This window comes from Acomys minous, assembly GCF_964271855.1.
Source record: "Acomys minous genome assembly, chromosome: 14".
Classification (NCBI taxonomy): domain Eukaryota; kingdom Metazoa; phylum Chordata; class Mammalia; order Rodentia; family Muridae; genus Acomys; species Acomys minous.
Genome location: NC_140496.1, coordinates 40067371 through 40091235, shown reverse-complemented (window position 1 = coordinate 40091235; position 23865 = coordinate 40067371). Strand labels below are relative to the sequence as shown.

The 23865-nt window shown below is 46.8% G+C and overlaps 1 protein-coding gene across 2 annotated transcripts; it reads left to right on the top strand.

The window, feature by feature from the left end:
- The first annotated feature begins 243 nt into the window (after positions 1–243).
- Positions 244–23312, top strand: LOC311583711 (uncharacterized protein C16orf78). 2 transcript variants are annotated; one of them, XM_084757504.1, is made up of 7 exons: positions 244–555; positions 2839–2940; positions 3507–3630; positions 16630–16665; positions 19691–19928; positions 20327–20410; positions 22755–22889. In XM_084757504.1, exons 1-6 carry the CDS (start codon positions 406–408, stop codon positions 20394–20396), a joined length of 720 nt encoding a protein of 239 aa, XP_084613630.1. In that variant the 5' UTR covers positions 244–405; the 3' UTR covers positions 20397–20410; positions 22755–22889. The 2 variants fall into 2 exon arrangements, with proteins under 2 accessions (XP_084613630.1, XP_084613629.1); XM_084757503.1 differs by lacking the exon at positions 20327–20410 and having other exon boundaries at positions 22755–23312.
- The last annotated feature ends 553 nt before the right edge of the window (positions 23313–23865 follow it).

Genomic DNA, 23865 nt, shown 5'->3' with positions numbered 1-23865 from the left:
TGGTTCCCTCTCTTGGGCGAATAGACATTTGTGTTTCACAGCCTCAGGAAAAATCTCATATAACTTGAACAGAGAGACTATAAAGGAGAATGTGGCAGAATCCAGGGAAAACAGGAACCCATGGAGAGAGTGTGACTTCCTGGGAAAGAATAGGAGGTAGCTTACATCCTACTATCACTCCAACCGCTGACTAGGGGACAGTTGTTAAGTCAACAGTGACCTCACAATCACTTTTCACACTTTCTACCCCCCCCAAGGCTAACATCCATCTGTTGCTACCTCTGCCCTTTATCATTACATCCAGAGGCCACACATCCTGCCTCTGAGTCACCCAGCAAATCCAGGGATCAACAGAAAAAGAGTGCCAGGCTTTGTAGGGTTGTAGGGCACAGCTGAGGCGTCATCATGTCAGAAGATCTAGAAGACACCAAAGATCTGATGCCCACTGAGAGAAAGTCCATCTGGAGAACAGCTGAGGAGAGGCGAATGTCTGATCTCACCCGGGTGCTGGAATGGCTGGAGCGGAGGCAGGGCAAGAAGAAGCGTGCCTTCCAGGTGTGTACGTTGGAAGAAATTGCTGGAAGAATTTATGCAAGATTATTAGCAAGAAATAGAGTTGGATTTCAACACCTGAAAACAAAAGGGGATTATTTTTTAAACATTAGGGTAAGCCAGTAGAAGAAAGTCCTGGAGGAGAGGTCACTCTCCATGGATAGGCGGTCTTTGTTTCCTAATGCTCTCCCACCAATGACAGGGTTACAGTCGTTCCTGGTGACCATATTTTAAGAGAAGGCCCCAGGTCCTGGAGAAAGATGCTTCTCTGTGGGAAATGTTGGAGAGGGTCACAGATTCATATTTAACAGGGAAGGGAAAGAGGTTGCCCAAATACAAATGTTCTCAACTGGACACCCTAGAAAGTACTTGAGGCAGAGTCGGTAGAATCTAAAGTCAGGTCGAACTGTGGGCACTGCTAGTATCTGGAAACAGTCATAGGCACTGGCTTGTGGGTTCTCCATGTGGGCAAAGTGAGAGCCTTCCCACCATCCCTAGCCTCCTCCCTCCTCCTGATGGCTCCAGGATAGATCACTCATTCCTGGCACCATCCCCCCCAATGAGAATCCTACTAGCATATACTCCCCTCCTCCCCAACTTGCAGGGCTGCTCTCACCAACCCGTTCCTCTTTCTCTGGGAGTCTTAGGTAGCAAATTTGCCTTGGCTTTCCCCAGAGCTTAGTTCCCCTGGGTCCATCATCTATGAAAATCAAGTCAGAAAGGCTGGGCATGGTGGCACATGCCTTTAATCCCAGCACTCGGGAGGCAGAGGCAGGCAGACCGCTGTGAGTTTGAGGCTAGCCTGGTCTATAAGAGCGAGTCCAGGACTGCCAAGGCTAACACAGGGAGATCCTGTCTCGAAAAACCAAAGAGAAAAAAAAAAGAAAGAAAGAAAAAGAAAAAAGAAAATCAATTCAGGCCTATGGAAGGTGGTACCCTCTTCAGAGGATACTCAGAGCCCACATCCCTTAGCTGCAGAGGATGCTTGAATCCCATAGCCTCCAGTCCCAGAGCAAATGGGCGGAAGGTTGGCACTCATCCTTTAGCTAAACTTTATTGTCATCCACTGCTTCTAGGCAAGCTGTAAGGTCAGGGCCACGATTGTCCTCCAGCTGAAAAACACGGAAACGGTGACAGGCAAAGGGCAGAGTGATAAAAATAAATAAATAAATAAATAAAGGACAGGACGATGTCTCGGGTTCAGATTTAGCCAATTCCCACCCATTTTGGGCTTTGTTACAGCTGCCTCCGTCCTCTCTGCTCTCCATTCTCTGCTCTCAGCAGATTGCTGCCTGCCTAACCGCTTACCTGAGTGCAGCCAGAAGAATCTCCCACAGCCTGCTCCTCCTCCATCTGGAGTTGAGGGCCGCGGGGGGCTGGTTGCCGGACCTCTTGGAGTTCAGTGTCAGTCTCAGCAACTCTGTCTCCTGGTTAATAGGTCACCATCTCTTTTCAGAAGGATTGTATTTTAGCATCTCAGCAGAATTGTCTCCCACGCAGCTTCACTCTGGGTAATTTGAAACCTAGAGAGGAGACAATTTATATTGAAAGCACAACTCTCCATCCGTTGCCACGTGCCACAGAAGCATCTAGGCTTCTAAAGAAGGGTGACAGGTGTTTCATGGCAGAAAATTCCTCTTTCGTGGGCGGGTGTCAGGCCTGCAACCCTGACTATTGCCCCTCATTAGGTGGCTTTCTGAGCACTGTGGCAACGCCTGACAAAAACGACTAAGGGGACGGGAGATTGCTTTGGGACACGGTTCCAGTGGGCTCAGTCCATCGTAGCTGGGAGGGTGGGGCGTGGGAGCAGTGGAGGTGAGCAGTTTATGTCATAGCAGCTAGAAGAAGGAAAATCACCAGAGAGAGCCAGGGTAGGGCATTGCCCTTAATATATACCCCCAGGGACGTACTTCTTCCACTGGGCTCTACCCCGCCCCCACTGTCCACACCTCTCAGTCATCAAGTTATGAATTCATTGAGGGGTGAAACTTGACTGGGTCAGACCCCTCAGGATCTGATTGTCTCTGGAAACACACACACACACACACACACACACACACACACACACACACACACACACACCACAAACACATCTTTAAAAAGAGGGGTATTGTCACAGACACCAGGAATAGATGCCAGGACGGTCCAGAGGGTAAGGGACAGGGAAGGGGACAAGAGGGTCTAGAATGTAAGTACTAAGACGTGGCTTGCCATTTGCCAGAAATGTTCTCCCATTTAGAAAGAGGGTGGGCAGCTACAGAGCCTTTTTCCCCCCTGCCTTTTCAGAGAAAGGCTGAGGAAATGAAACGTGCAGAAGAGAAGGCAGAAAAAAGCCCAGGCAACAAGAAGAAAGTAAACAAAAATGACCGCAAAGTGACCTTCAGCAAGGTAACCTCCCTGCTGCCTCTCCCCACAGCTGCCTCTCTGCTATGGTGCTTGCCACATGGTTTACGAAGACCCCCGAGATACCTCTCTGCCCCAAAATGACACCTCAATAGATGAGTCCCCTGCACCCTCACCCTCGCCATGTGCAGCTTCACCAACAACCCCTGCTTTCCTGAGGTCCAGTTTCAGGGCAAGCGTCTCACCTTCCTCCACCCACATCCCTTCACACGCAATGATGCCCCGGCCCAGAGAGCCCTGGGAGCACTCAGCCCTGTAGCTACAAGGTATCGCAGACCTGCCTGCAGACATGGGCTGCATGTACCCCTAGGAGATAAGGAAAAATAAAAGAGAAGTTCTCAGTAAGCCAGCACAGAGAGCATTCCTGCATGTCCCCCTCCCCCACCCACACCCACCCGCTACCTTCCCCCCCCCCCCCCGCCCTGCCCTCCAAACTCTCCCTGAGCTCAGGACAGATCCTTGAACAAGCTGTGGCAAGTTCTCAGTTTGGGTTTGGAGGATGCTGAGCAAGGTCCTATAAGCAGAGCATAACTTCTCTTGTGCTCTCCAAGAACCACGATGGGCATGTCGCCAAGAAGCAGGAGTCCAGTGGTCCCCGCAAGGGAGCAGACACAAAGGCCAAGCATGTGAACTTGCTTTCCACCACCTTCAACAGGGATGTTCTGAGGAAGTCTGGTAAGGAAAGAACACGGGCCCTGGGACAGCAGAACTGTCCTCCCTGGTCCAGTTTCTCAAAGTCAGTGAAAGAGCTGCAGGGCCCATGTCAATCAAACCTGTGTACACAAGGATCCAGGAGCCAGCATGTGCTCTGGGTAGGAGTGGACATGGCTGTTGAGTTCCACTTATCCCCAGGTAGTCTCAGGAATCCCGCTGCATGGGGGCTGCATGTTCCTGAACTATTTCAGTGACACTGCCTTCGTGAGTTCCAAATTTTCTAAATCAAGCACTGTGACAATGTCTATTACAGAAGGTGCCATCCCGGCGACCTGACATCTGTCAAGGGGTGTGCACCCCTAGAAAGGGACAGGCCTGGGTTACAGTTTACGCTCCTGCTCCACCACCATAGCAAACTCAGTTGTATCATCCTGGCCATGCTCCGTCTAGGTCTGTCACACATAAAATGGTATAGTAACTCTACTTTCTCTGTAGTGTGGCTGTGGGGCAGCAGAGAGAGGAGGCCTATAAATCACCAGCCTGGCACACAGAAGTGCCAGTAAGGTGGTGCCTTAGGGTTGGAAAACAGATTACGCTTTTGCTGTGCTTGGCCTCTTGGGACACAAGCTTATGGTGAAAGAGGAATCTGGGAGACATTTCTACTTGCCCATGTGGAAAGTGGGCAGGAGCTTGGAAAGTTACTCAGTTGTCCCCTTGTGTCCCAAAAGAAATACTTTCCTTATCCTTTCATTTAGTACACTAAAGGAATGGTGTGCAAACCCAAGCTTGTCTGTCACAGTTCTGTAATGACAGAGGATCTCTATGTGGGCTGTGGAGCTAAAAAGCATGGCGGGACACTGGCTTGAACCCACGGGTTAGTGGGGCACTCTTCTAATCCAAAGAAAGCTCTGCAAATTGTCGACCATAGATCCTTGTGCTTATGTGTAGCTGCTCTTTACTACTTTGTGGATTTCTTTTCCCACCCTTTATCCTGCAGGTTGTTTCTTCCCCTAACAGTAGATAGGAGAGAAAGAAGGAGAGAGGAGAGAGACAGAGACAGACAGGAGAGAGAGAGAGAGAGAGAGAGAGAGAGAGAGAGAGAGAGAGAGGAGAGAGAAAAGGAGGAGGAGGAGGAGGGGGGGGGAGGAGGAGGAGAGAGAGGGCAGGAGGGAGCCCTGAATCTAATTTCTTTCCTTTTGTTTCTTCTTTGACCATGGTTACTAACAAACCACAACCAACCCTGGCCCAGAATGACCAACAATCACCCACCCCGCCTCTCAGGGGCCCTAGCATTTATACATCCTCTGAAAAGTTCCCAGAATTCCAAATGTCACACAATCGCAGAAACTAGCTGCAGCTGGCAACACCACACTTCTGCTAGAACCCAACAATGTCAGCCACTGTGCACAGCCCAAGCAGCGCACAGTCCAAGCAGCGCACAGTCCAAGCAGCCTCCACATCCCCACACCTGGGATTAAAACAGAGGCACCTTCTTATATTTCTGTATTTTTAAAAGAAACCAAGGGGCTGGAGAGATGGCTTAGAGGTTAAGAGCACTGACTGCTCTCCCAAAGGTCATGAGTTCAATTCCCAGCAACCACGTGGTGGCTCACAGCCATCTATAATGAGATCTGGTGCCCTCTTCTGGTGTGCAGGCAGAATACTGTATACATAATAAAGAAATCTTTAAAAAAAAAAAAAACAAAACAAAACAAAAAGAAATCAAAATTCCAGAAGGCTCAAACACATCACTACATTTATATGAGCTATTAGCACTCAAGGAAACTGAGTGAACAGTAGTGGGGGGGTCCTCTTTGCTTTCTTTGAAGCTTTTTAAATTGTTCTTATATAAAGCTATATAAGTTCTTAACTGTTTCAAATTTTTTAAAAAGTCACTGTAGAAATAAAATCAAGATGGGGAAGCTCTGTACTTCAGGCAAGCTCTGCGGCTCCCCCTTGTTACTGTTACCCCTGGGCCACCGGGCTCGTGAGCTTCTTTAGAGCTTGCTTCCAGCAGAAGCCCCTCTTCCCCTTGATTCCCAAAGCCTTGCTGCTGTGATGTCTTCCCAGACTCCTCACAGGTAGCCTTTGTGTGTGAGCAGACTTTACTGAAACTTTTGGGGGCAGCAGAGGGTAAGAAGCACATCACGGAGGTACATCACACACAAATCAGAGACTGATCGTGAGACCCCCACTTTTATTCTTCAGAGTCCTTTGTCTCCCAACAGCACAGAGATTTTCTTGGCTGCGCTTGCAAGTAGGAAAAGCTTCCTGGGGTTTTTCTAAAAAGTCCCAGGCTGAGTTTAGAGGGAGGCAACTGGAAATGCCTGGTATTCATCATCGCCAGCTCTGCTTGCAGGGAGGGCGGAAAGCAAAAAGCCTGCTTAAGGCTCCTTCATCCAGCACCATCCTTGAAGGCTCTCCTTCTCTCTCTCTCCTCCGTCTCTGCACTCCCCCACCCCACTCAGTGCCATTGGCTTTTTACTTAATCTGATTTTGTTTCTTCTGTCTCATTCCTAAAGGATGCTATCAAATCTGTCTCTTCCCTCATGAACTTCCTGGCTGTGGAGTAAAGGTTTTCACCTCCCTTGTACAAGATGTAGACAAAAAAAAGGCTGACTTGCAGGCAGTTGGATCCTCGGTTTTCCCCTTATCCTCTTCCTCACCATCCAAGACAAATTTACCATATCTGAGAATGGGGGAGTCTTGCTTCTTCTGATGTGAAGCAACCTATGGCCACTGGAGGGCGCTAAATGGGTCCAGTCAAGCACAGGAGTGAGTGCTCAAGGGAATCTAAGAAGCACCTACACCTGTCTACCTCTGGCATCCAGGACTGAGTCAGACTGAGCTTAGCCACACATTAAAGACATAATCCTGTGCAGGTCTTACAAGTGACCTCACACAAGCAGGCAGGATCTGGATTGGAAGACGAGAAGGAGATCCAGCAGGCTCAGAGCAGGCATAGGGCCAGTTCTGTGCCCTGACTCCCAGTGCTACTGTGAACTATATGGTCTCACCAAGCGTTGTCCACATCAGAAGAAGACAGTGGAATTGCCCACGCGGAGGAGATCCATCCTTTTTGGTACCCGTCTCTTCCTCCAGCTTTCCTGGCCTGGTCTGATGCTTCTCCCATCGTTAGGCCTTCATCCGTTTCTCTTCTTTTTTCCTTCCCCACTGTTGTCTTAATTTGCACTTAGTCCTCCACAGAATGATCCTCTTGAAGCTTTGGCTTCCGTGGCTGCCACCTTTACCTTCCTAACTAATTTATGTGTGTAGATGGGGTTTTTTTTCCCCCTCCTATGTAGGTGGGTATTTTTCTTCCCGGTCCTTAAGCTCCCAGAATAATGACTCATGAGACTCAAGATAATTATTTACACACACCTACCCCATATAGCTAGGCTCTTCTCTGACTAGCTCACAGCTTAAAATAACCTATTATGCTAATCTACATTCTGCCACCTGGCTGGTTACCTGGGCTCAGGTACCTTGCATCGGCCTCCTCACATCTTGCCAGCTGAATCTCATGCACCTGGCTCTATCCCAGAATTCTTTCTGCCCACCGGATGTTCCACCTCCCATTCCCTGCCTAAGCTATAGGCCATCAGATTTATTATTGGCAGGTGCTACATCCATACAATACACAAGATATTCCTTCCACATGCGTTTGTGTTTAATGTGGTTTTCTTCATAGCGTTGCCATAGAAAATTAATAAAACTCATATGACGGTTAACTTACCACAAAGAGATGAAGATCAGTGAACTGGTTGAACAATAACTCGGAGAACAATATTCTTAAAGCTTAGCACACTATAAGGCAACAGTCATCAGAGACGTGTCCTCCTGCTGTGGATGGGAACCAACATAGAGACCCACAACAGGACAGCGTTTTGAGAGTGCATTGGAACGCTCAGTCTTAAATGGGCTATCTACAGCAAACCCTCCCTTCAGGCCTCAGAGAGATGTGTGGTGAGGTGAAAGATTTGAAGAGCCAGAGGAGATGGATGATACCAAGGGAACGAGGCCTTCTAAAAACAGCAGACACACATATGAACTCACAGAGACTGTGACAGCATACCCAGGGGCTGCACAAGTCCAAACCAGATGAGGTCCCAGTGCTGAGAGCTCCTATCCCTAACCAAGAAGCTATCTCCAATTGACAACCACTTGCTAGAGAAAAATAAGTTTTCTCCAATGAAATCTTACCAGATATATAAACCACACTTAAGGGAAATTGTCATGCCCAGCCAACTCAGCCAACTCAGTGGTATTCTTGGAGATTTTTATTTTTATTTTTTTTTTGTCTTGTATCTGTTGCTTTCTCTGGAAATTTACCGCCTTACATGTCTTTTGCTTGTATGGTGTGGTGTGTGTGTGTGTGTGTGTGTGTGTGTGTGTGTGTGTGTGTGCGTGCTTTTTCTTTGTTTTGTTTTTAAAGATTTATTTATTGATTATTTATACAGTATTCTGCCTGCATGTGCACCAGAAGAGGGCACCAGATCTCATTATAGATGGTTGTGAGGCACCATGTGGTTGCTGGGAATTGAACTCAGGGCATTTGGAAGAGCAGGCAGTGCTCTTAACTTTTAAGCCATCTCTCCAGCCCCTTGTTTTGTTTTTTCAAATTATGGGGTTTTGTTTGTTTGTTTTGTTGTGCTTTGCTTTGTTTGTTTGATTTCTAGAGAGAAGGAGGGAGGAAGGGGAAGGAAGGAAGGAAGGAAGGAAGGAAGGAAGGAAGGAAGGAAGGAGGAAGGAAGAAAGGAAGGAAGGAAGGAAGGAGGAAGGAGGAAGGCATACAGTTGAATGGATAGGGAGGATCTGAGATGTGTCCCAAATGAGGGAGAGAAAATCGTGATTAGAATACACTGTATGAAAAAAAAAATTCTGTTAAAAACGGATACTAAAAAAATAACACAGGCAACAAAATGAAATTACGGAAAGCATGTTCAACTAAAATGAGAAGTTCAGCGAAGAAAAATAATAATCACTTTTTAAAAAGCAGATAGAAATCTAAAAGATTGAGGAGCACACAGGGTCTAAAGGAGCATTTTAACAGTGCAGCTGATGAAATAGAAGAAGTCTCAATTCAAAGACACTTTTGATATGATCAAGTGAGAGGGACAAAAAAATTTTATTTTTTGTTTTTTTTAAGATTTATTTATTTGTTATTATGTATACAGTGCTCTGCTCGCATGTACTCCAGCAAGCCAGTAAAGGGTGCCATATCACATTACAGATGGTTGTGGGCCACCATGTGGTTGCTGGGAATTGAACTCAGGACCTTTGGAAGAGCAGGCAGCGCTCTTAACCACTGAGCCATCTCTCCAGCCCCAACAAAAATAATTTTAAATAAAATAATATATGCAGTGTGGCTATGTGAGAAAGAAAAGAAAGACTAGTGGACGATTGAGAAATAAATGAACCAGGCATGGTGGTGTGCACCGTTAACCCCAATACTCAGAGGCAGAGGCAGGTGGATCTCTGTGAGCTTGAGGTCAGTCTGGTCTACCCAGGGAGTTTCAGGCCAGCCAAGGCTACATGAAGACACCCTGTCTCCAAACAAACAGAGATAAATGAATGAAGACTTGCAAAATTTGGGGGGAGAAAAAAATCTTCCAGATTCATGAGACCCCAAAACACCTACACCAAGACATGTTAAATCGCAAGTCTAAGCGAAGAGTTTGGAAGCAACAGCAGAGTGACTTTTCACATACGAGACAGCTTCCAGAAGTCTGAAATTCTAAGTGGAAATGCTGTAGACCACCATACAGGTAAAGCACATAGTCAAACAATTAAAAGAAGGAACACATGACACCCGGCACGCCAAAATGCTAAACCCATAAAAGCTGTGCTTTAGAAGTGGAAGAGACAACTGTGGCGCATGTCTGTAATCCCAGTACTCAGGGTCTGCACTTGGAGAGTCACAGTTCAAGGCCAACCTGGACCCCAGAGGAAAGGGGAGGGGTGCAGTAGATATTTTCCCAAACAGGCAAAATTTGAGGGGGCTCCTCTGTGTTACATCTAAAGGGTGTTTCTCAACAGAAATAAGAGGATGTGTATTAACAACCTAATAAATATACAACTAATAAATATAAAATTCTCCCTGGTAACAGTCAAACTCTATGGCATTGTAGTGGCTGCAATGTAATCTAATAAAATAGTTATATGTAAATTGTGTCCAAAAGTAAACATTTTTTTTTTTTAGATTTAGTTATGTACACTTGTGTGGTACATAGTCTATGTGTGATTATGTGCACATGAGTGCACACGCCTGAGGAGGCCAGATCCCCTGGAGCTGGCATTACAAGTGCTTGTGCACCACTGATTTGGGGTTCCAAGAACCTAACCCAGGTCCTCTGCAAGAACAGTATATACTCTTAATTACTAGGCATCAAACATCTTAAACGCTATAGCTATGACATATAATTGTATCTAGTAAGGAGAAAGATTTTTAATATTTTTGTCTTTTATAATTGACCGCATAATATTGGGGCATATTTACACTAATCATAGAACTTACCAAATTATTGTGAGTGCACTGTGAGTCATATATTTGTTATCTTGAGTGTCTCCTAACAAATTTTATGAGCTATTTATAGTTATGAAGTGGGTTATCATTTCCCAAAAAAAAAAGGTTCAATCAATATATTTATAAAAATAACTGTAACTACAATGCTTTGCTACTGAATACACAGATTAGAAATTTTAAATTGTGGGCTTGGGGTTAGCTCAGTGGTAGAGACCTTGCTTAGCACAGGAGGCCGAGGTTCAGTGCCCAGCACCACAAAGAGAAGCCATTTGTATGCCATCAAAGCTAACTGTTAGGAGCTTAAAATAGGATGTTGAAACTGTCAGATGGTTCAAGTAAGCCTCATGGTAGTCCACAGAAGAAAAACCTGTGGTACACATGCAAGTTATTAAGAGAAAGGGGTCAAAACACACCATTGCGAAATATCACCAACATACAAGGGAAGATAGGAGGAAAGAAATAAAGGGCATGTGAGCCGCCAAAGGCAAAACAGCAATAGTAAGTCCTTGCTTTTAATCAGGAAAGTCTCTTCAATCCATTTGTGTTGCTGTCACAGCACCACACACCGGGCGAGAGAAAGGCTTATTTGCCTCACTTTGGAGAATGCAAGGTCAAGGATATGCCGGCACAGCACCTGCTGAGGGCTTTTGTGGTGGATCGTGAGTAGTTGAAGGTGAAGGGCGGCTGGTGTGTGCAGGGAAGGAAGTGTGGAGAATGGACTTGCTGCATGATAACATCCTCTCCTTAGTCAGGTACCTCCCAGCACGAGCCATGCCCCAATACCACTCCATTGAGGGTCAAGTTCCCAACATGTCAACCTGGGGAGCACATGTAAACTATAGCTGTTGCTAATCCAAACAGAGTGGCTGGAAGGATTTTAAAGAATCTAGCTGTGCGGCCCACAGAGACTCACTTGAACTTTTAAGAACGCACACAGCCTGAGCGTAAAGGGCTGGAAGAAAGATACTGCATGTAAATGGAAAAGGCAGGAGGTAGCTGTATTGGCATCGAATGCAATAGCCCATGAAGGTTGTTATATAACACTGAAGAGGTCAATTCGTCAGAAGACCCAACAGTTGTAAATATCTATGCATCCAACCTTGGATCACCTGAATATATAAGACAAATGTTAACCGTACTGAAAGCAGAAATAAATAGCAAGGCAATAATAGTAGAGGGTTTAATAGCTTAAAGGGGGGGGGGGGAGGGATGATACATCATCCAGACAGAAAACCTATCGGGAAACAGCAGATTGGAAAAAACACAAGACCAGTAGACCTAATAGACACATACAGGGCATCCCGTCTGTCTGACACTAGCAGCCGCGCGTGCTTCTCAAGCACGACAGACACTCCCCAGGATAGGGCACATGTTAGGCCTCAGATTCATGAAAGTGTCTTCCTAGCATTCAGCCAGAATCCAAGGAAAATGATAAATTACACAGTGCTCTTCCAAACAAGATATTCCTGAAGAAGCCCAAAAGTACGTGGTACAAATCCGGACATGCGTGAAAACAGAAGCACCACACGCTAAAGCCAAGGGGCGCCTGCAGCTCACCCATGACAGCTGCACTACAGAAAGAGCAAATTGCAAATAAATGGGGGCGGGGGAAGTAAGCTCAAATTAACAAAACAAGGTGAATAATAAAGATAATTATCATTATACAGACTCATGGATAATAAAATAATCAATGAAGCCAGAAGTTGGATTTTCAAAGAGATGAACAACCAATAAGTCTCTAGTTAGACTTACCCAAAAGGGGAGGCTTTGTAAATTAAACGTCTATGCTGCAGATGCCACAGAAGAGTGAAGAATTTAAGGAGCTGTTGTTACCAATGACTTCGCAGTAATAGGTTACTGCCTGAAAGACACTCTACCAAACATGAAGCCCATTAAAGTTGAATCATGAAGAATCAGACGAATAGAAAGGAGATTGACTCAATAATCAAAACAGAGCGAAGAAAAGCCCAGGGCCTGATGGCTTCATGGGACACCCTAGCAAACGTTTAAGAGTCGAGGCCAGTCCTTTGCAGGTTTCTCCAAGACACTGAAAAGCAGAGGTTGTTTCCAAGCCTATTTACTAGGCCCTTGTTTCCTGATATCAAAGCCAGATAAACAAGATAACAGGAAAAGGAACTACACAGGCCAATGCCCTCGGAACAAGCTGGCTTTAACACCACACTAGAATGACCGTGCCCAGTGACCAAGCACAAGCTGCCCGCATCTACTTTCAATCTTGTTTAAACATAAATAAATTCATGCACATACACATGCATATATACACACATACAATTTTATGCACACAAGAAAAAACATTGTATTTGTCAATCTGTCTTTTTTTTTTTTCAAGACAGGGTTTCTCTGTGTAGCCTTGGCTGTCCTGGACTAACTTTGTAGACCAGGCTGGCCTCAAACTCACAGCAATCCATCTGCCCCTGCCTCCCGAGTGCTGGGATTAAAGGCGTGCGCCACCACCGCCCAGCTACTGTCTTAGTTTTTCTTAATATGATACTGTATTTCTTGACAAGTGCTTAAAAGGCAAATTTTTATAATTTTATTTTCATTTGTGTGTGTGTGTGTGTGTGCGTGTGCATATATGACTTGTGTGTGGGGCCATGTGTGAGTGCTGGGAGCCAAATTGTAAGAGCAGCAAGAACTCTGAACCATTGAGCCATTTCTTCAGCCCCTGAAAAGGACATTTTTAAGAATAACATTCATAGTATCTAAATAATAAAAGATTTAGAAGGTGAGAGGCAGGTATTTGGCAGTGATGAAGCCACAAATGAATGAAGAGGGACCTTGTGTTCAGAGATTAGAGAAATAACTCTGAGATTTTCGGTATTACTCAAAGCAATATACAAAGTCACTATAAGATCTGTCAAAAATACTATTTTCAGAAAAAATAGTAAGAAAAAAGAAAAGTTAGAGGCGTGGGACCTCAACTATTCTCCAAAACCATAGTAATCAAAACTCTGTGGTGACAGATTAAAAACAGGTGAAACAAGAATCAAATAGTTGAGAAATAATCCCACACGTATAGCTAACAAGCTCCCCCACCCCCTCCCCCACCACCAGAAGGGTTTCTCTTTTATTCCTGGCTGTCCTGGACTCACTTTGTAGACCAGGCTGGCCTTGAACTCACAAAGATCAGCCTGCCTCTGCCTCCCAAGTGCCTGGATTAAAGGCGTGCACCACTATGCGTGGCACAAAGATTATTTATTTATTATTTATAGTGCCCTGCCTGCATGTGAGCCAGCAGGCCAGAAGAGGGCACCAGATCTCACTATAGATGGTTATGTGTCACCACCATGTGGTTGCTGGGAATTGAACTCTGGACCTTTGGAAGAACAGTCAGTGCTCTTAACCTCTGAGCCATCTCTCCAGCCCCTTAATGAGAATTTCACGAGGATGCCAAGAACATACAAAAGAGGAAGAATAGTCTATGCAATGAGTGGTATTGGCCAGTGGTTAAACACACACAAAGAAATGTACCCTATACCACTCAGAACATAAACAAAAACAACAAATTCTCAGTAGGTTGAAGATTGAAGTGTCAGACCTGAGACTTATCAAACTTCTGAACTGAACACACAGGGGAGGGGGGTGTCTTTAACATTGGCCTTGGCTTTTTGATATGAGGAGAGGGAGAGAGAGGGAGAGAGAGAGAGGAGAGAGAGGAGAGAGAGGAGAGAGAGAAGAAGAAGAAGAGAGAGAAAGAAGAAAAGGAGGAGAAAGAGGAGGAGGAGGAAGAGGAGGAAGAGAGAGAGAGAGGAGAGAGAGAGGAGGAGAGGAGAGAGAGGAGAGGGAGAGAGAGAGGAGAGAGAAAATAAATACAAAATAAAAACCAAAGGACCATGCCAAAGTAGAAGATGTCCATGCAGCAAATTAAATCTACAAAAGTGCATAACATTGGGACGTTGTGTTAACAACTGGCCTACCAGAGAACTGTTGATATCTGCTGTGGTTTGGAGACGAAATGTGGTCCCTAAAGGCTCCTGTGCTATAAAGACTTGGTCCCAGCTATCTGAGCCAGTCGTCAGAGGTGAATGGGCCCTGGGAACTCTGACTCTCTCTCTATGCCAATCCACTGATGACTCCCAACACAAAGGCGCAGTTGAGCAGTCTTGGGAAACCGGGGGTAGAGCCTAGATTATGTTTGGGTGTGTGTTGGAAAGGTCTCCCCTGCTCCCCAGGGGCTCCCTAGCATGACAACTGTAAGTTGAGTAGCCCACTAAACCATTGCCAGTGGCGTCTCTCCATTCCTGTCCCCTTTTCTCCTGCTGCTATGGGTGATTTTGTTCCTGTCCCATCTTTCTTGTTTTGTCAACTGTGACCCTGTTTGTTGCATGGTTGCATATTGACAGAATCTGGCCGGAACACGCACCTGACTTCTCCCAGCCGCCTTCTCCTTCTACTAGCTTAAGGGACCCACAGGAAGGCATTTCCATCTTTGCCCTCCCTGCCTTCGTGGGGTGTGCTGCCAGTACCATAGCTCTGCTTAGGTTACAAGCCCACAATGCATCGTTGTTGGTGGGGGGGAGTTAAAAAAAAACAAAACAGTACATTTAAACAAGAACGCGCATTTGCCTGCATTCCAAGTATTGTTCATTCCTCTGCATAGAGCCAGAATTCTGTCCGGAGTCATTTTCCTTCCCTTGAAGCTTCTCTTGTGACGTATCTGAAAAAGAACGTAAATTCTTGCAGCCTTTGCACATCCGAAAGGCTCTTTATTTCACGTCTGTCAGTCCTGGCTGAGGGCCTTTCTTCTCCCAGGTCTCCACTGGCCCCTCCCTCTGCTGGATTCCTGGTTGCCCCGCGGAGGCTGGAAACTGGCTGCCCTTTGAATCCAGAAACACCTCATTCCTAGACATTCTTCTAAGGTTTTTCCTCTGAGATGTTCCCCAGGGATGGGCCTTAATGTCATTGTTTCATACTTTGTGTGTGTGTGTGTGTGTGTGTGTGTGTGTGTGTGTTCGAGGTTTTTGGGGATTCTTGATCTCTGTTTTTTTATTATTATTATTAAATTTGCACCATTTTAGCCATTATTTCTTAAAATTGTTTTTGTTCCCCACCCTCCTCTCTGTCTTTCAGATACTCTAATAACACATAAAGTTCCTTAGCTCCTTATCTTTCAGCCTCCCCTATGAGTCACTTAATGTGGTCACTGTGGCTATACCCCAAAAACCTCTAGTCTTTGTCTGCGATGCTCAGCCTGGCATTGTTCCCATATATTTTCCTTTCAAACATTGTTATTTGTCATCTTTAGAACTTTAATTCGGGTCACGTTGAATCTTCTGTGTCTCCCCTAGCATGCCCATGTCTCGGTGAGCATAATGGTACGTTTAAATAGACATCTCCAGACTGGGCGGGTGGCTCAACCAGCAGAGCGCTTGCCTAACATGGACAAAGTCTTGTGTCTGAGCCCCAGGACCTTCACACAGAACCAAGCATGATAGCACACACATGCAATCTCAGCACCTGGGAGGTGGAGGTAGGGAGATCAGAAAGTCAAGGTCAACCTCCTCTACATAGCATCAAGGCCATCCTGGGCTACATGAGAACTAAGGGAGGCTTTCAACACTCTCCAACAGTCCGGAGAGACATCTCCTGTAGCTGCCCGGCTTTCCTTACATGACCCGCTCTTGCACAACTCGAGAGAGCGCTCCCTCAATTGTCCTGAAAGGATGCATCTGCCGTGACCTGGGACAGTCATGGGGCTCACACCATTCTTTCTTTCTCGCTGCCTCCTGGTGCCTGTTGTCCAAAGTCTCAGTGCTTCAGTCTCTCTCAACGTCCAGGTTTCTCACTGTGCTGGAGGGCAGAACCCCGCTTTCTCTCAGCCAACCATGGCGGAAAGCAAGAGTCTCCACTGAGTGCTCCAGGATATGAGCCTGCTTGAAATACAGTGGCAAGACACTGAATGATTTAAGAAGGGGACTAGCAAATTGGGTTTGAATCTTAGAATGGTCACCCTGGATACAGGCCATAGAAAGCCCCTAGGAAGACGTGTAACATATTCCATGACACAGTTCCTGGTGAAGTCCAAATACTAGCAAGATGAGGCTTCCAGTGGGCATGCTCCCTGGGTGCCTACATGGACTCTGTGGCTCTCAGGCCTAGAGTGTATTTCTACTGGGAAAGGCTACGAATGATGGCTATCCGTATGCATCCTTTGTGTACATGAATATAGAGTCATCTCTCATCCCAAATGTGGTCCATTAAACATCTAACTTATCTAATCAGTTATAAACCAGAAGTGAGGATCATATCTCTTTCCTAAGAGAGTGGTCAGGACAGGTTTCCCAGAAGAGGCACCAACATCCCAGGTTCACACCATGGGGTCACCATGAATTAGAAGTGAGGTCTTGGGTGCACGACCCTTAGCTTGCTCGCTAGCTAGATGGATGCGATATGATTGTGAAACTAGAGTGACCCCTGAGAAAGCCCTTGAGTTGCCATAACCTTTACTTATGTTGCTGTTCTCTCCGCCGTAGGCACCCCTGGAGCCAAAAAAGGATCAGAGAGCACAGGGAAGTATCTGCTGCTGCTCTAAGATCCCTCATTTCATACAAGGACACTGAGATGGCGCATCCCTGCCCCCATCCCCTGGAGCGTAGCTTGAACCTCACCGCGCCCAAGCAGACACAGCTGAGACTACCCAAACCAGCCACCTTGTCAGGGACCAGCCAGAACACCATCTAGGGCACAAAGGGTTCTAAGGCTACTTGGTACCCATCTGAGACCTTGGGCAAGTCAGGCCGTTCTCTCCAGTTCACTGACCTTCACAGGGAGTCTAGAGCCAGTCCCTATGGGCAAATCCTGATAGTACTCCTTTTCGTAAAAAAAAAAAAAACGCTGTTAGTAAAAAAGGCGAAAGCTTACAGAGAAGCTTACTTATGAGGAAAGAAGAACCATCCTGACATGATGCCGAAAGCTGTAGTGCCCTTTAGACAACAGAGGGAAAGCCCGCGACTCATAGGCCTGCCCCAAGCACACCCTCATCACCTCAGAGTGACTGCGACTGTGCTAGCTGCAAGTCTGGAAATGTGTAAGACTCCCAGTCAGGCCCATCTCTGTCTGCAGGAAATGCCACCAAAGAAAGACGTTCTATCAAGTTAGGAAATGGTGGATTTAAAAGTCAAGATTCAGATGCAGCCTTAAAACCAAATGATTAAAAATAAATAAATAAAACCAAAGGCTAAGGTGGAGATATCAAGGAAATGCAAATGAGATGAGGCAGAACAGGGTAGAAGACACAGGGGAAAGCAGAGATAGAGACTCTTAAATGCTAAATAATCGACTGTATACAGCCACAGTCACCAAAAAAATGGCAAGTAAATAGGAAGAGCAGAAGGAATCCAAGGAAGCTTTTTAAAATACATTATGGGCTGGAGGAATGGCTCGGTGTTTAAGAGCACATGGTTCTTGCAGAGAACTGGGGTTTGGTTCCCACTCAGCCATGTGGTGACTGAGATCTATAACTTCAGTTCCAGGGGACCTAGCACCATCCTTTGACATCCTTGGGCACCAGGCACACACACATTATGCATACAAACAGACAAAACAGGCGCCCACACAGTGTACATACATACATACATACATATATACATACATACATACATACAGGCAAAATAGGTGCTCTCACAGTGTACATACATATAGGCAAAATGCTCATACACATAAAATAAAAACATATTTTTCTAAAATATGACTACTTAGGAAATGTCAAATGGCAAAATAAAAAGCTATAACAGGAAGTACATCGGAGGCTGTAGCCATGCAGTTACAGATGATACGGATTTACATCTACACACTGTAAATCTTACATTGCCAATTATTTGTCAGCATCACCCCTATATACTTCACAACAAAAAGTTATTCATTTTAAAGCATAAATATTTTGTTTATTTAAAAATTTTTATTTTTCAAATTATATATAGGCACATACATGTGAGTGTGGCTTAGTGCCTATGTGCACAATATCTTCAGAGGCCACTCAGAGCATGGGTGCTGGGGACTGAACTCAGGACCTCTGCGAGAGCGATGAAAAGTTTTAAACACTGAGTCATCGCTCCAACTTCCTAAAACATAGTCATGAGAAATAAAGTTAAAAGATACTCTTCAACTTCAAAGAAAAAGGAAGACCAAGAAACTCATAATAAAAGTGCCCACATATCAAATAACAAACGCAAATAAGCCTACTTCATCCCAAAGCCTCCGCTCAGAGAAGCAGACAGGAAAGACAAAATATGGAAGTAATGGTTCTCGCCTACATAAAGCAAACAACATGAGCAGTAAGTTTGATTTTTTTTGTACTTTATTAGAGACAGGATCACTATGAAAAAGAGAGATTGCTGAGATTAGTAAAAATATAGAGATGACAGGTAACAGGGGGGCTAAAAACAATGCTTTCTGGAAAAGCAAGTAAAAACTAACAGGAAAGTGTCCTGCACCATCAGGACCCCACAGCAACCGACTCAGGGCAAAGCCGTACAATGGCATCAGTAGATGAAACAAATCATACATAAGATGAAGCCGCCTTATTAATACAAATTAGAAAATAAATGAAACTGGCCAATCTCATTCCAGATGATGGGATGCTAAAGTCATTTTAACTGAATTCTGATAAATTAAATTTAATCAAAATGGGTGTGGCTTCAGCCTGCCATCCTTACCGTTGTAGACTGTCAAATGCAGTACACCAAGAAGAAGGTGTGGTTTTCATAAATATTGAAAGGAAGATACTCTCACTTTTCCAAAATATTTGCAGAACTTAAAACAATCTAATTGACAATGTATTTTTGAAGCAATAGACTCTTCTCTGCACCAGCCATACCAAGCAGAAGTGGAATGAGTAGAGTGTGCCAGTTGGTAGTTCTGTAAACATGTAGAGCAGTGATTCTCAACCTTCCTAATGCTGCAACCCTTTAGTGGAATTCCTCATAAAATTGTTTTTATTGCCACTTCATAACGGTAATGTTGCTGCTGTTATGAATCGTAATGTAATGTGGGATTTCTGGCATGCAACCCCTACGAAAGGGTGACTTGACCCTCGAAGAGTTGCCATGTGGAACGGCTAGTGTAGAAGAACCTAACAAAGGAAAAGTGAGGTGTCCCGGCTTCAGCTTCGTGGCTGGGTTATGTCAGACGTTCCCAGTTTCACTAACTCCGCAGCTCTGCGCCGTTCCTCCACCCACGCGCGCCATGAGCAATGTGTCTCCGCACCATTAACTGCTGCCGTTTTAACCCCTGCTCAATGCGCACCTCTTCTGACTTCTTCTTCTAGGCTAATTCCTTTGAGATAAGTTTCCTCTGGAAAGGAGAGACAGAAAAGATTGAAAGAAAGGGGCCAAGAGGGAAGCGGAGCAGGAAGGCAGTTGGAGACGCGAGGCTGAGCTAAAGCTAGCTAGGCACACAGCCCTGCGGGAGCTCCCGACAAACATCAGATCCACCACGAAGAGTGGTGGCTCTCTCCTACTACCACCACCCTTCTCTGCCCGACTCTCACCTCTCCCACGCTCTAACTAACTCCCTGCGGGCATCTTCCAATTTCAGATTTAGACATCAAGGACGTGATAGCCCTAGAAAACAGTCGTATGAGCCCCTTCCGCAGACAGAGCTCTGTAGCGGATCCCGTTCTTCAGGACAGTATGTTTGGCACCCGGAGGGCAGGCCTCCTGAGAGACTGGGCCAGCAAGGCTCCTGACAAGCTGAAGAGCCTCATGGAGAAGGGCACAGAGCCCAAGATAGAGAGCGTCAAGATGCTAAAGCCAGAAGAGGTGCTGAGCTGCAGGTGAGTGCCACTGGGGTACATGGTCAGGCCTGGGACAGCAGAGTGTGCATGCATGCCTGCACGTGGAGGGGTCAGGCTGAGGGCATTAGGCCGTAGACCCACACTAGGACATGGAGCTGGCAGATGTAGGTCAGTAGGCTGTGAACACGTGCCCGGACATGGAGGGGGCCAGCTCTGCCTTACCTGGTTTTAGCTGGCAACGGATTGCTACAGGGCTTAAAGCCCTGGGTTTCCCCGGCAGTCTTTACTGCCGGGGGGGGGGGGGGGGGGGGGGGGGGGGGGGCTACAAGTAGTATGTTTACTCTTATTAAAACTCCCCCTGGTGGCCAGTCAGGTCCCAGCTGCCGTTTTTGAGCTCTAAGTCTGGAAATTCACATTTTCCGTTTGCTTCACAACAGAAGTTATAGAGGTTCAGCGAAAGAAAAACAGGTTGTCTGTGACCTTTGCTCACAAAGAAAGCTGCTCTGAGTTCCTTCTCTCTGGTGAGTTTGGGCAACAGTCTGTATTGGCTACTCTTCTGTTGCTATAACAAACACCACCACCAAGGCAACTTATATGAGACAGGGATTCTTTTTGCTTTTTAGCTCCAGAGGGCTAAGAGTCAGCTATGGCAGGGAAGCAGTAGGAAGAGGCTGAGAGCTCGTATCTTCAAACACAAGCAAGATGCAGGGGGTAAATAGAAAGGGCGAGAAGTTCTCAGAGTCCCTCACCCCCCCCCCCAGCTCCCACCCAATGACACACTTCCTCCACTGAGACCACTCCCTCTTAAACCTCCCCCAAACAATGCCATCAACTGGAGGCATTCAAACACCAGAGCCTATGGGGGAAGAGGGTGGCCGTTCTCATAGTGGCACTGTCCCCAGTGAGCTTATGCTGTGTTTGGGGTTTAGAGTCCCCAGACAGCATGAAACTGTTTGGCTTCCATCTTGCACTTTTCCTTAAGTCATCATGGGAATGGAACCCGGGGCCTGGCACAAGCTAGGCAAAGTTCCACTAATGAGCCCCAGCCCCGCCTACCTTTTTCTTGTTCTCCATCCATACCGTATCACCAGATCTCCCTCTGAAAACACCCAAGGCCAGTGTCATCCTTAGCTGACATAACAGGCAAACTTTGGGGGGGAAAATCTTTAGCTGAGGAGAAATCGAGACAGGAGGATAATGGGGGTCACCCTCGCGCCAAGCTGGCAGCAGCGTAGCCATCTTGGGTGAGAGTCGGCCTCCGAGCCTAGAAACTGACGAGCCACACTGCCCAGGTCAGTGCTGCATATTACTCCTGGAGACTGAGGTATAAAGGAGGTATAATGAAAGGCAACACCCGACCGACCAACTGCCCTTACAGGAACAAGCAGTGAGGTGGCTCTGCTTGGCCCTGGCTTCGCAGTCGGGGGGGGGGGGGTCTTTTGGGGGGGGGGGGGCAGGGGGGTCTTTCCCGTGAAAGGCAGGAGCACTGGGACAGATGACAACTGTGAAGTCACTGGGAAGGCATGTTAAGACCAGAGTGAGATGGTGCATGCGTGAAAGTGCCAGTCTACCCACATCACCCTGGCAGGCTGCCTTGAGGTGCAGTTGAGAGAGGGGAACCAGGGCCACAAACAAGGGCAGTACAGGAGCAGAGCCCAAGAGCCGCCCCGCCCCCTGACGCCATGGCACGCCGCCCCGCGCCCCCCCCCCCCCCCCCGGCCAGGGCACAAAGCCCAGTGAGGGCATCACAGCTTCTCCTTGTCACCCATGAGCAGCCAACAGGTAGCTGGTAGCATCCACCCTCTACTAAAACTGGGACCAAGACGTCAGCAGAGTAGTCCACACTGTCATCCCAGTACTCAGGAGCTGAGGCAGGAGGAATGTGTGTTTGAGCCTGCCTGAGCCACATAACGAGATCCTGTCTCAATAGAAATAGATAAATGAAGGAACTGAATATAAAGTCGGCCCCAAGGTCAAGGTTGACAGTAGAATAAGGAAGTCTGTCTGGATCCCACAGCACAGATGGGATCAATTTCCCTCTTCAGCTGAAGGCGGGATTACAAGGCTTTAGAAAACACTTTAAATCGATGGCCTTGCTGCTTAACTGTGTGTGTGTTGAAGGAAGGCACGTATGCCTGCTCCTGGAGCTCTGTGTACGCACACTCGAGGGCCCCCAGCCTTGGCTCGCAGCCACAGCCTGCAGCAGCGCCCACCGCGCCTCGCTCCACCAGCTTACAGACCCACACCCACATCAGCCACAATACTCTTTCTTCCTGGTGCCATGGTAGAAGCAGCTTCTAAACGGGATGGCCCATTCCTTACCTGACTGTGGCTCGGCTGATGGATGACCTCATTTCCCCCCAAAGAGCACCTGTCTTTCCCATAGCATGGCTTTTCTGGCTTCACACTGGGTGTAATGCCTGAGCCAATGAAAATTAACCAGGGTGATGCCGGGCAGGTTGATTTCCAAGAGTTATAGCATCGTGAATTCTAACACCTCTGCCACCTGCAGGGTGTTCCTCCTCAGGAACATATACAGAGGAGCCAGGCTAAGTTTTCCTGCTGGCCTCCTGCTGATTAAAACCAATCCCTCCCCTATTTTATTTATTTATTTATTTATTATTTATTTATTTATTTATTTATTTATTTATTTTGAGACAGGGTCTCACTACGTAGCTCTATCTGTCACTATTGTATACCAGGCTGGCTTCAAACTCACAGAAAACTAGCTGCCTGTCTCTGCTTCCAGGAGGTTGGGTTTAAAGCTGTGGGCCACTACACCAAGCCCAAAAGCCAACTAACCCCCTTTTTAGTGAAAGTCAGGTCCCACAGCTCTTTGTCACCTCTCCCAATCTTCCCTTGAAGGTACCTGCGTTTGTCCAAGAACAACGTCAAGACCTTGATCAAGCTGTGCAAGGACGCGGGGCTGGACGTGGATATCCACCCACACATGGTGGAGGCCGACATAGACGCAAAGAAGATATTTGATCACCGGTCCAGCATAGCGCTCTAGGCACACTGCCCACTGGAGGCTCTTCCCATGCGGCCTGAGCATTCTGCACACTAGCTTCTGTAGAGCTCGCTAGGAGAACAAGTCAAATGCATCACCACTAGCCGGCATCATCTTTGCCCTCGGCTTTCCCTTGCATGGACCCAGGAGTACCTGGGAAGAGAGCCCCCTTAGAGAAAGCACGCTGGGCACAGAGAATGCACGCCTGTATTACAGCACAAGTGGAGGCAGGGGGATAAAAAGTTCAAGTTCAAAGCCAGCTTGGGGCTGTATGGGGCCCTGTCCTAAAATGCCAACATGGGGAGGCGGGAGTACAAAATTTTTTTTGTTTTGTTGTTCAGTTTTTGGTTGTTGGTTTTGTTTTGTTGTTTGGTGGTCTTGTTTGGGTTTTTGTTACTGTTGTTGTTGCATTGGGTTGGTTTTTTGCTTCTCAGGAGAAAACACTTCTAGAGCAATAAAATGGGGGCCTCAAGTCCCCAGGGAAACTTCAAAGAGGAGAGGAGGTTGACCAGTTGTCTGGAGGCACATATGAAAGATTGCCCTATGAAAGACATAGCTGTATAGGGAACTGGCCCTCGTGTGTAGGCCGGGGGCTGGTACAAGGACTGACTTCATGAGAACACAGATTTTACTTCTTATCTATCCTTTTCCCACCAGGCATTTTGCACGGCTTTCTGGATTCCTCTTGTGGTCCACTAAGACCTAGGTCCCACCCGCAGAGCTAGGTCTGGTTATACAGAAGCTCGGTCCCACATGCTCTGGGGACCTGTGTGCAGCACAAGTTCCTGGGGGGGAAAAGCTAGCACAGGCCTCACCCTCAGGTGTACGGGGTGGGTGATCCCAAGAGGGTGCTTAGGATCCCACAAGTCCGTCATCCTACCCACGGACTTACAGTCCCCAAGACAGAGCAGTGTGCCCTGGGCACAAAGTGAAGTCAAATACGGAGAGAAGAGACCTTAGTGTGCT

What these genes read in the sequence shown, in the direction of transcription:
- LOC311583711 (XM_084757503.1), top strand. Translation starts at nt 406, where the DNA reads ATGTCAGAAGATCTAGAAGACACCAAAGATCTGATGCCCACTGAGAGA. An exon ending in AGAAGAAGCGTGCCTTCCAG is followed by an intron (nt 556 to 2,838) that starts GTGTGTACGTTG and finishes CTGCCTTTTCAG; the next exon opens with AGAAAGGCTGAGGAAATGAA. An exon ending in AAAAGGATCAGAGAGCACAG is followed by an intron (nt 16,666 to 19,690) that starts GGAAGTATCTGC and finishes TTCCAATTTCAG; the next exon opens with ATTTAGACATCAAGGACGTG.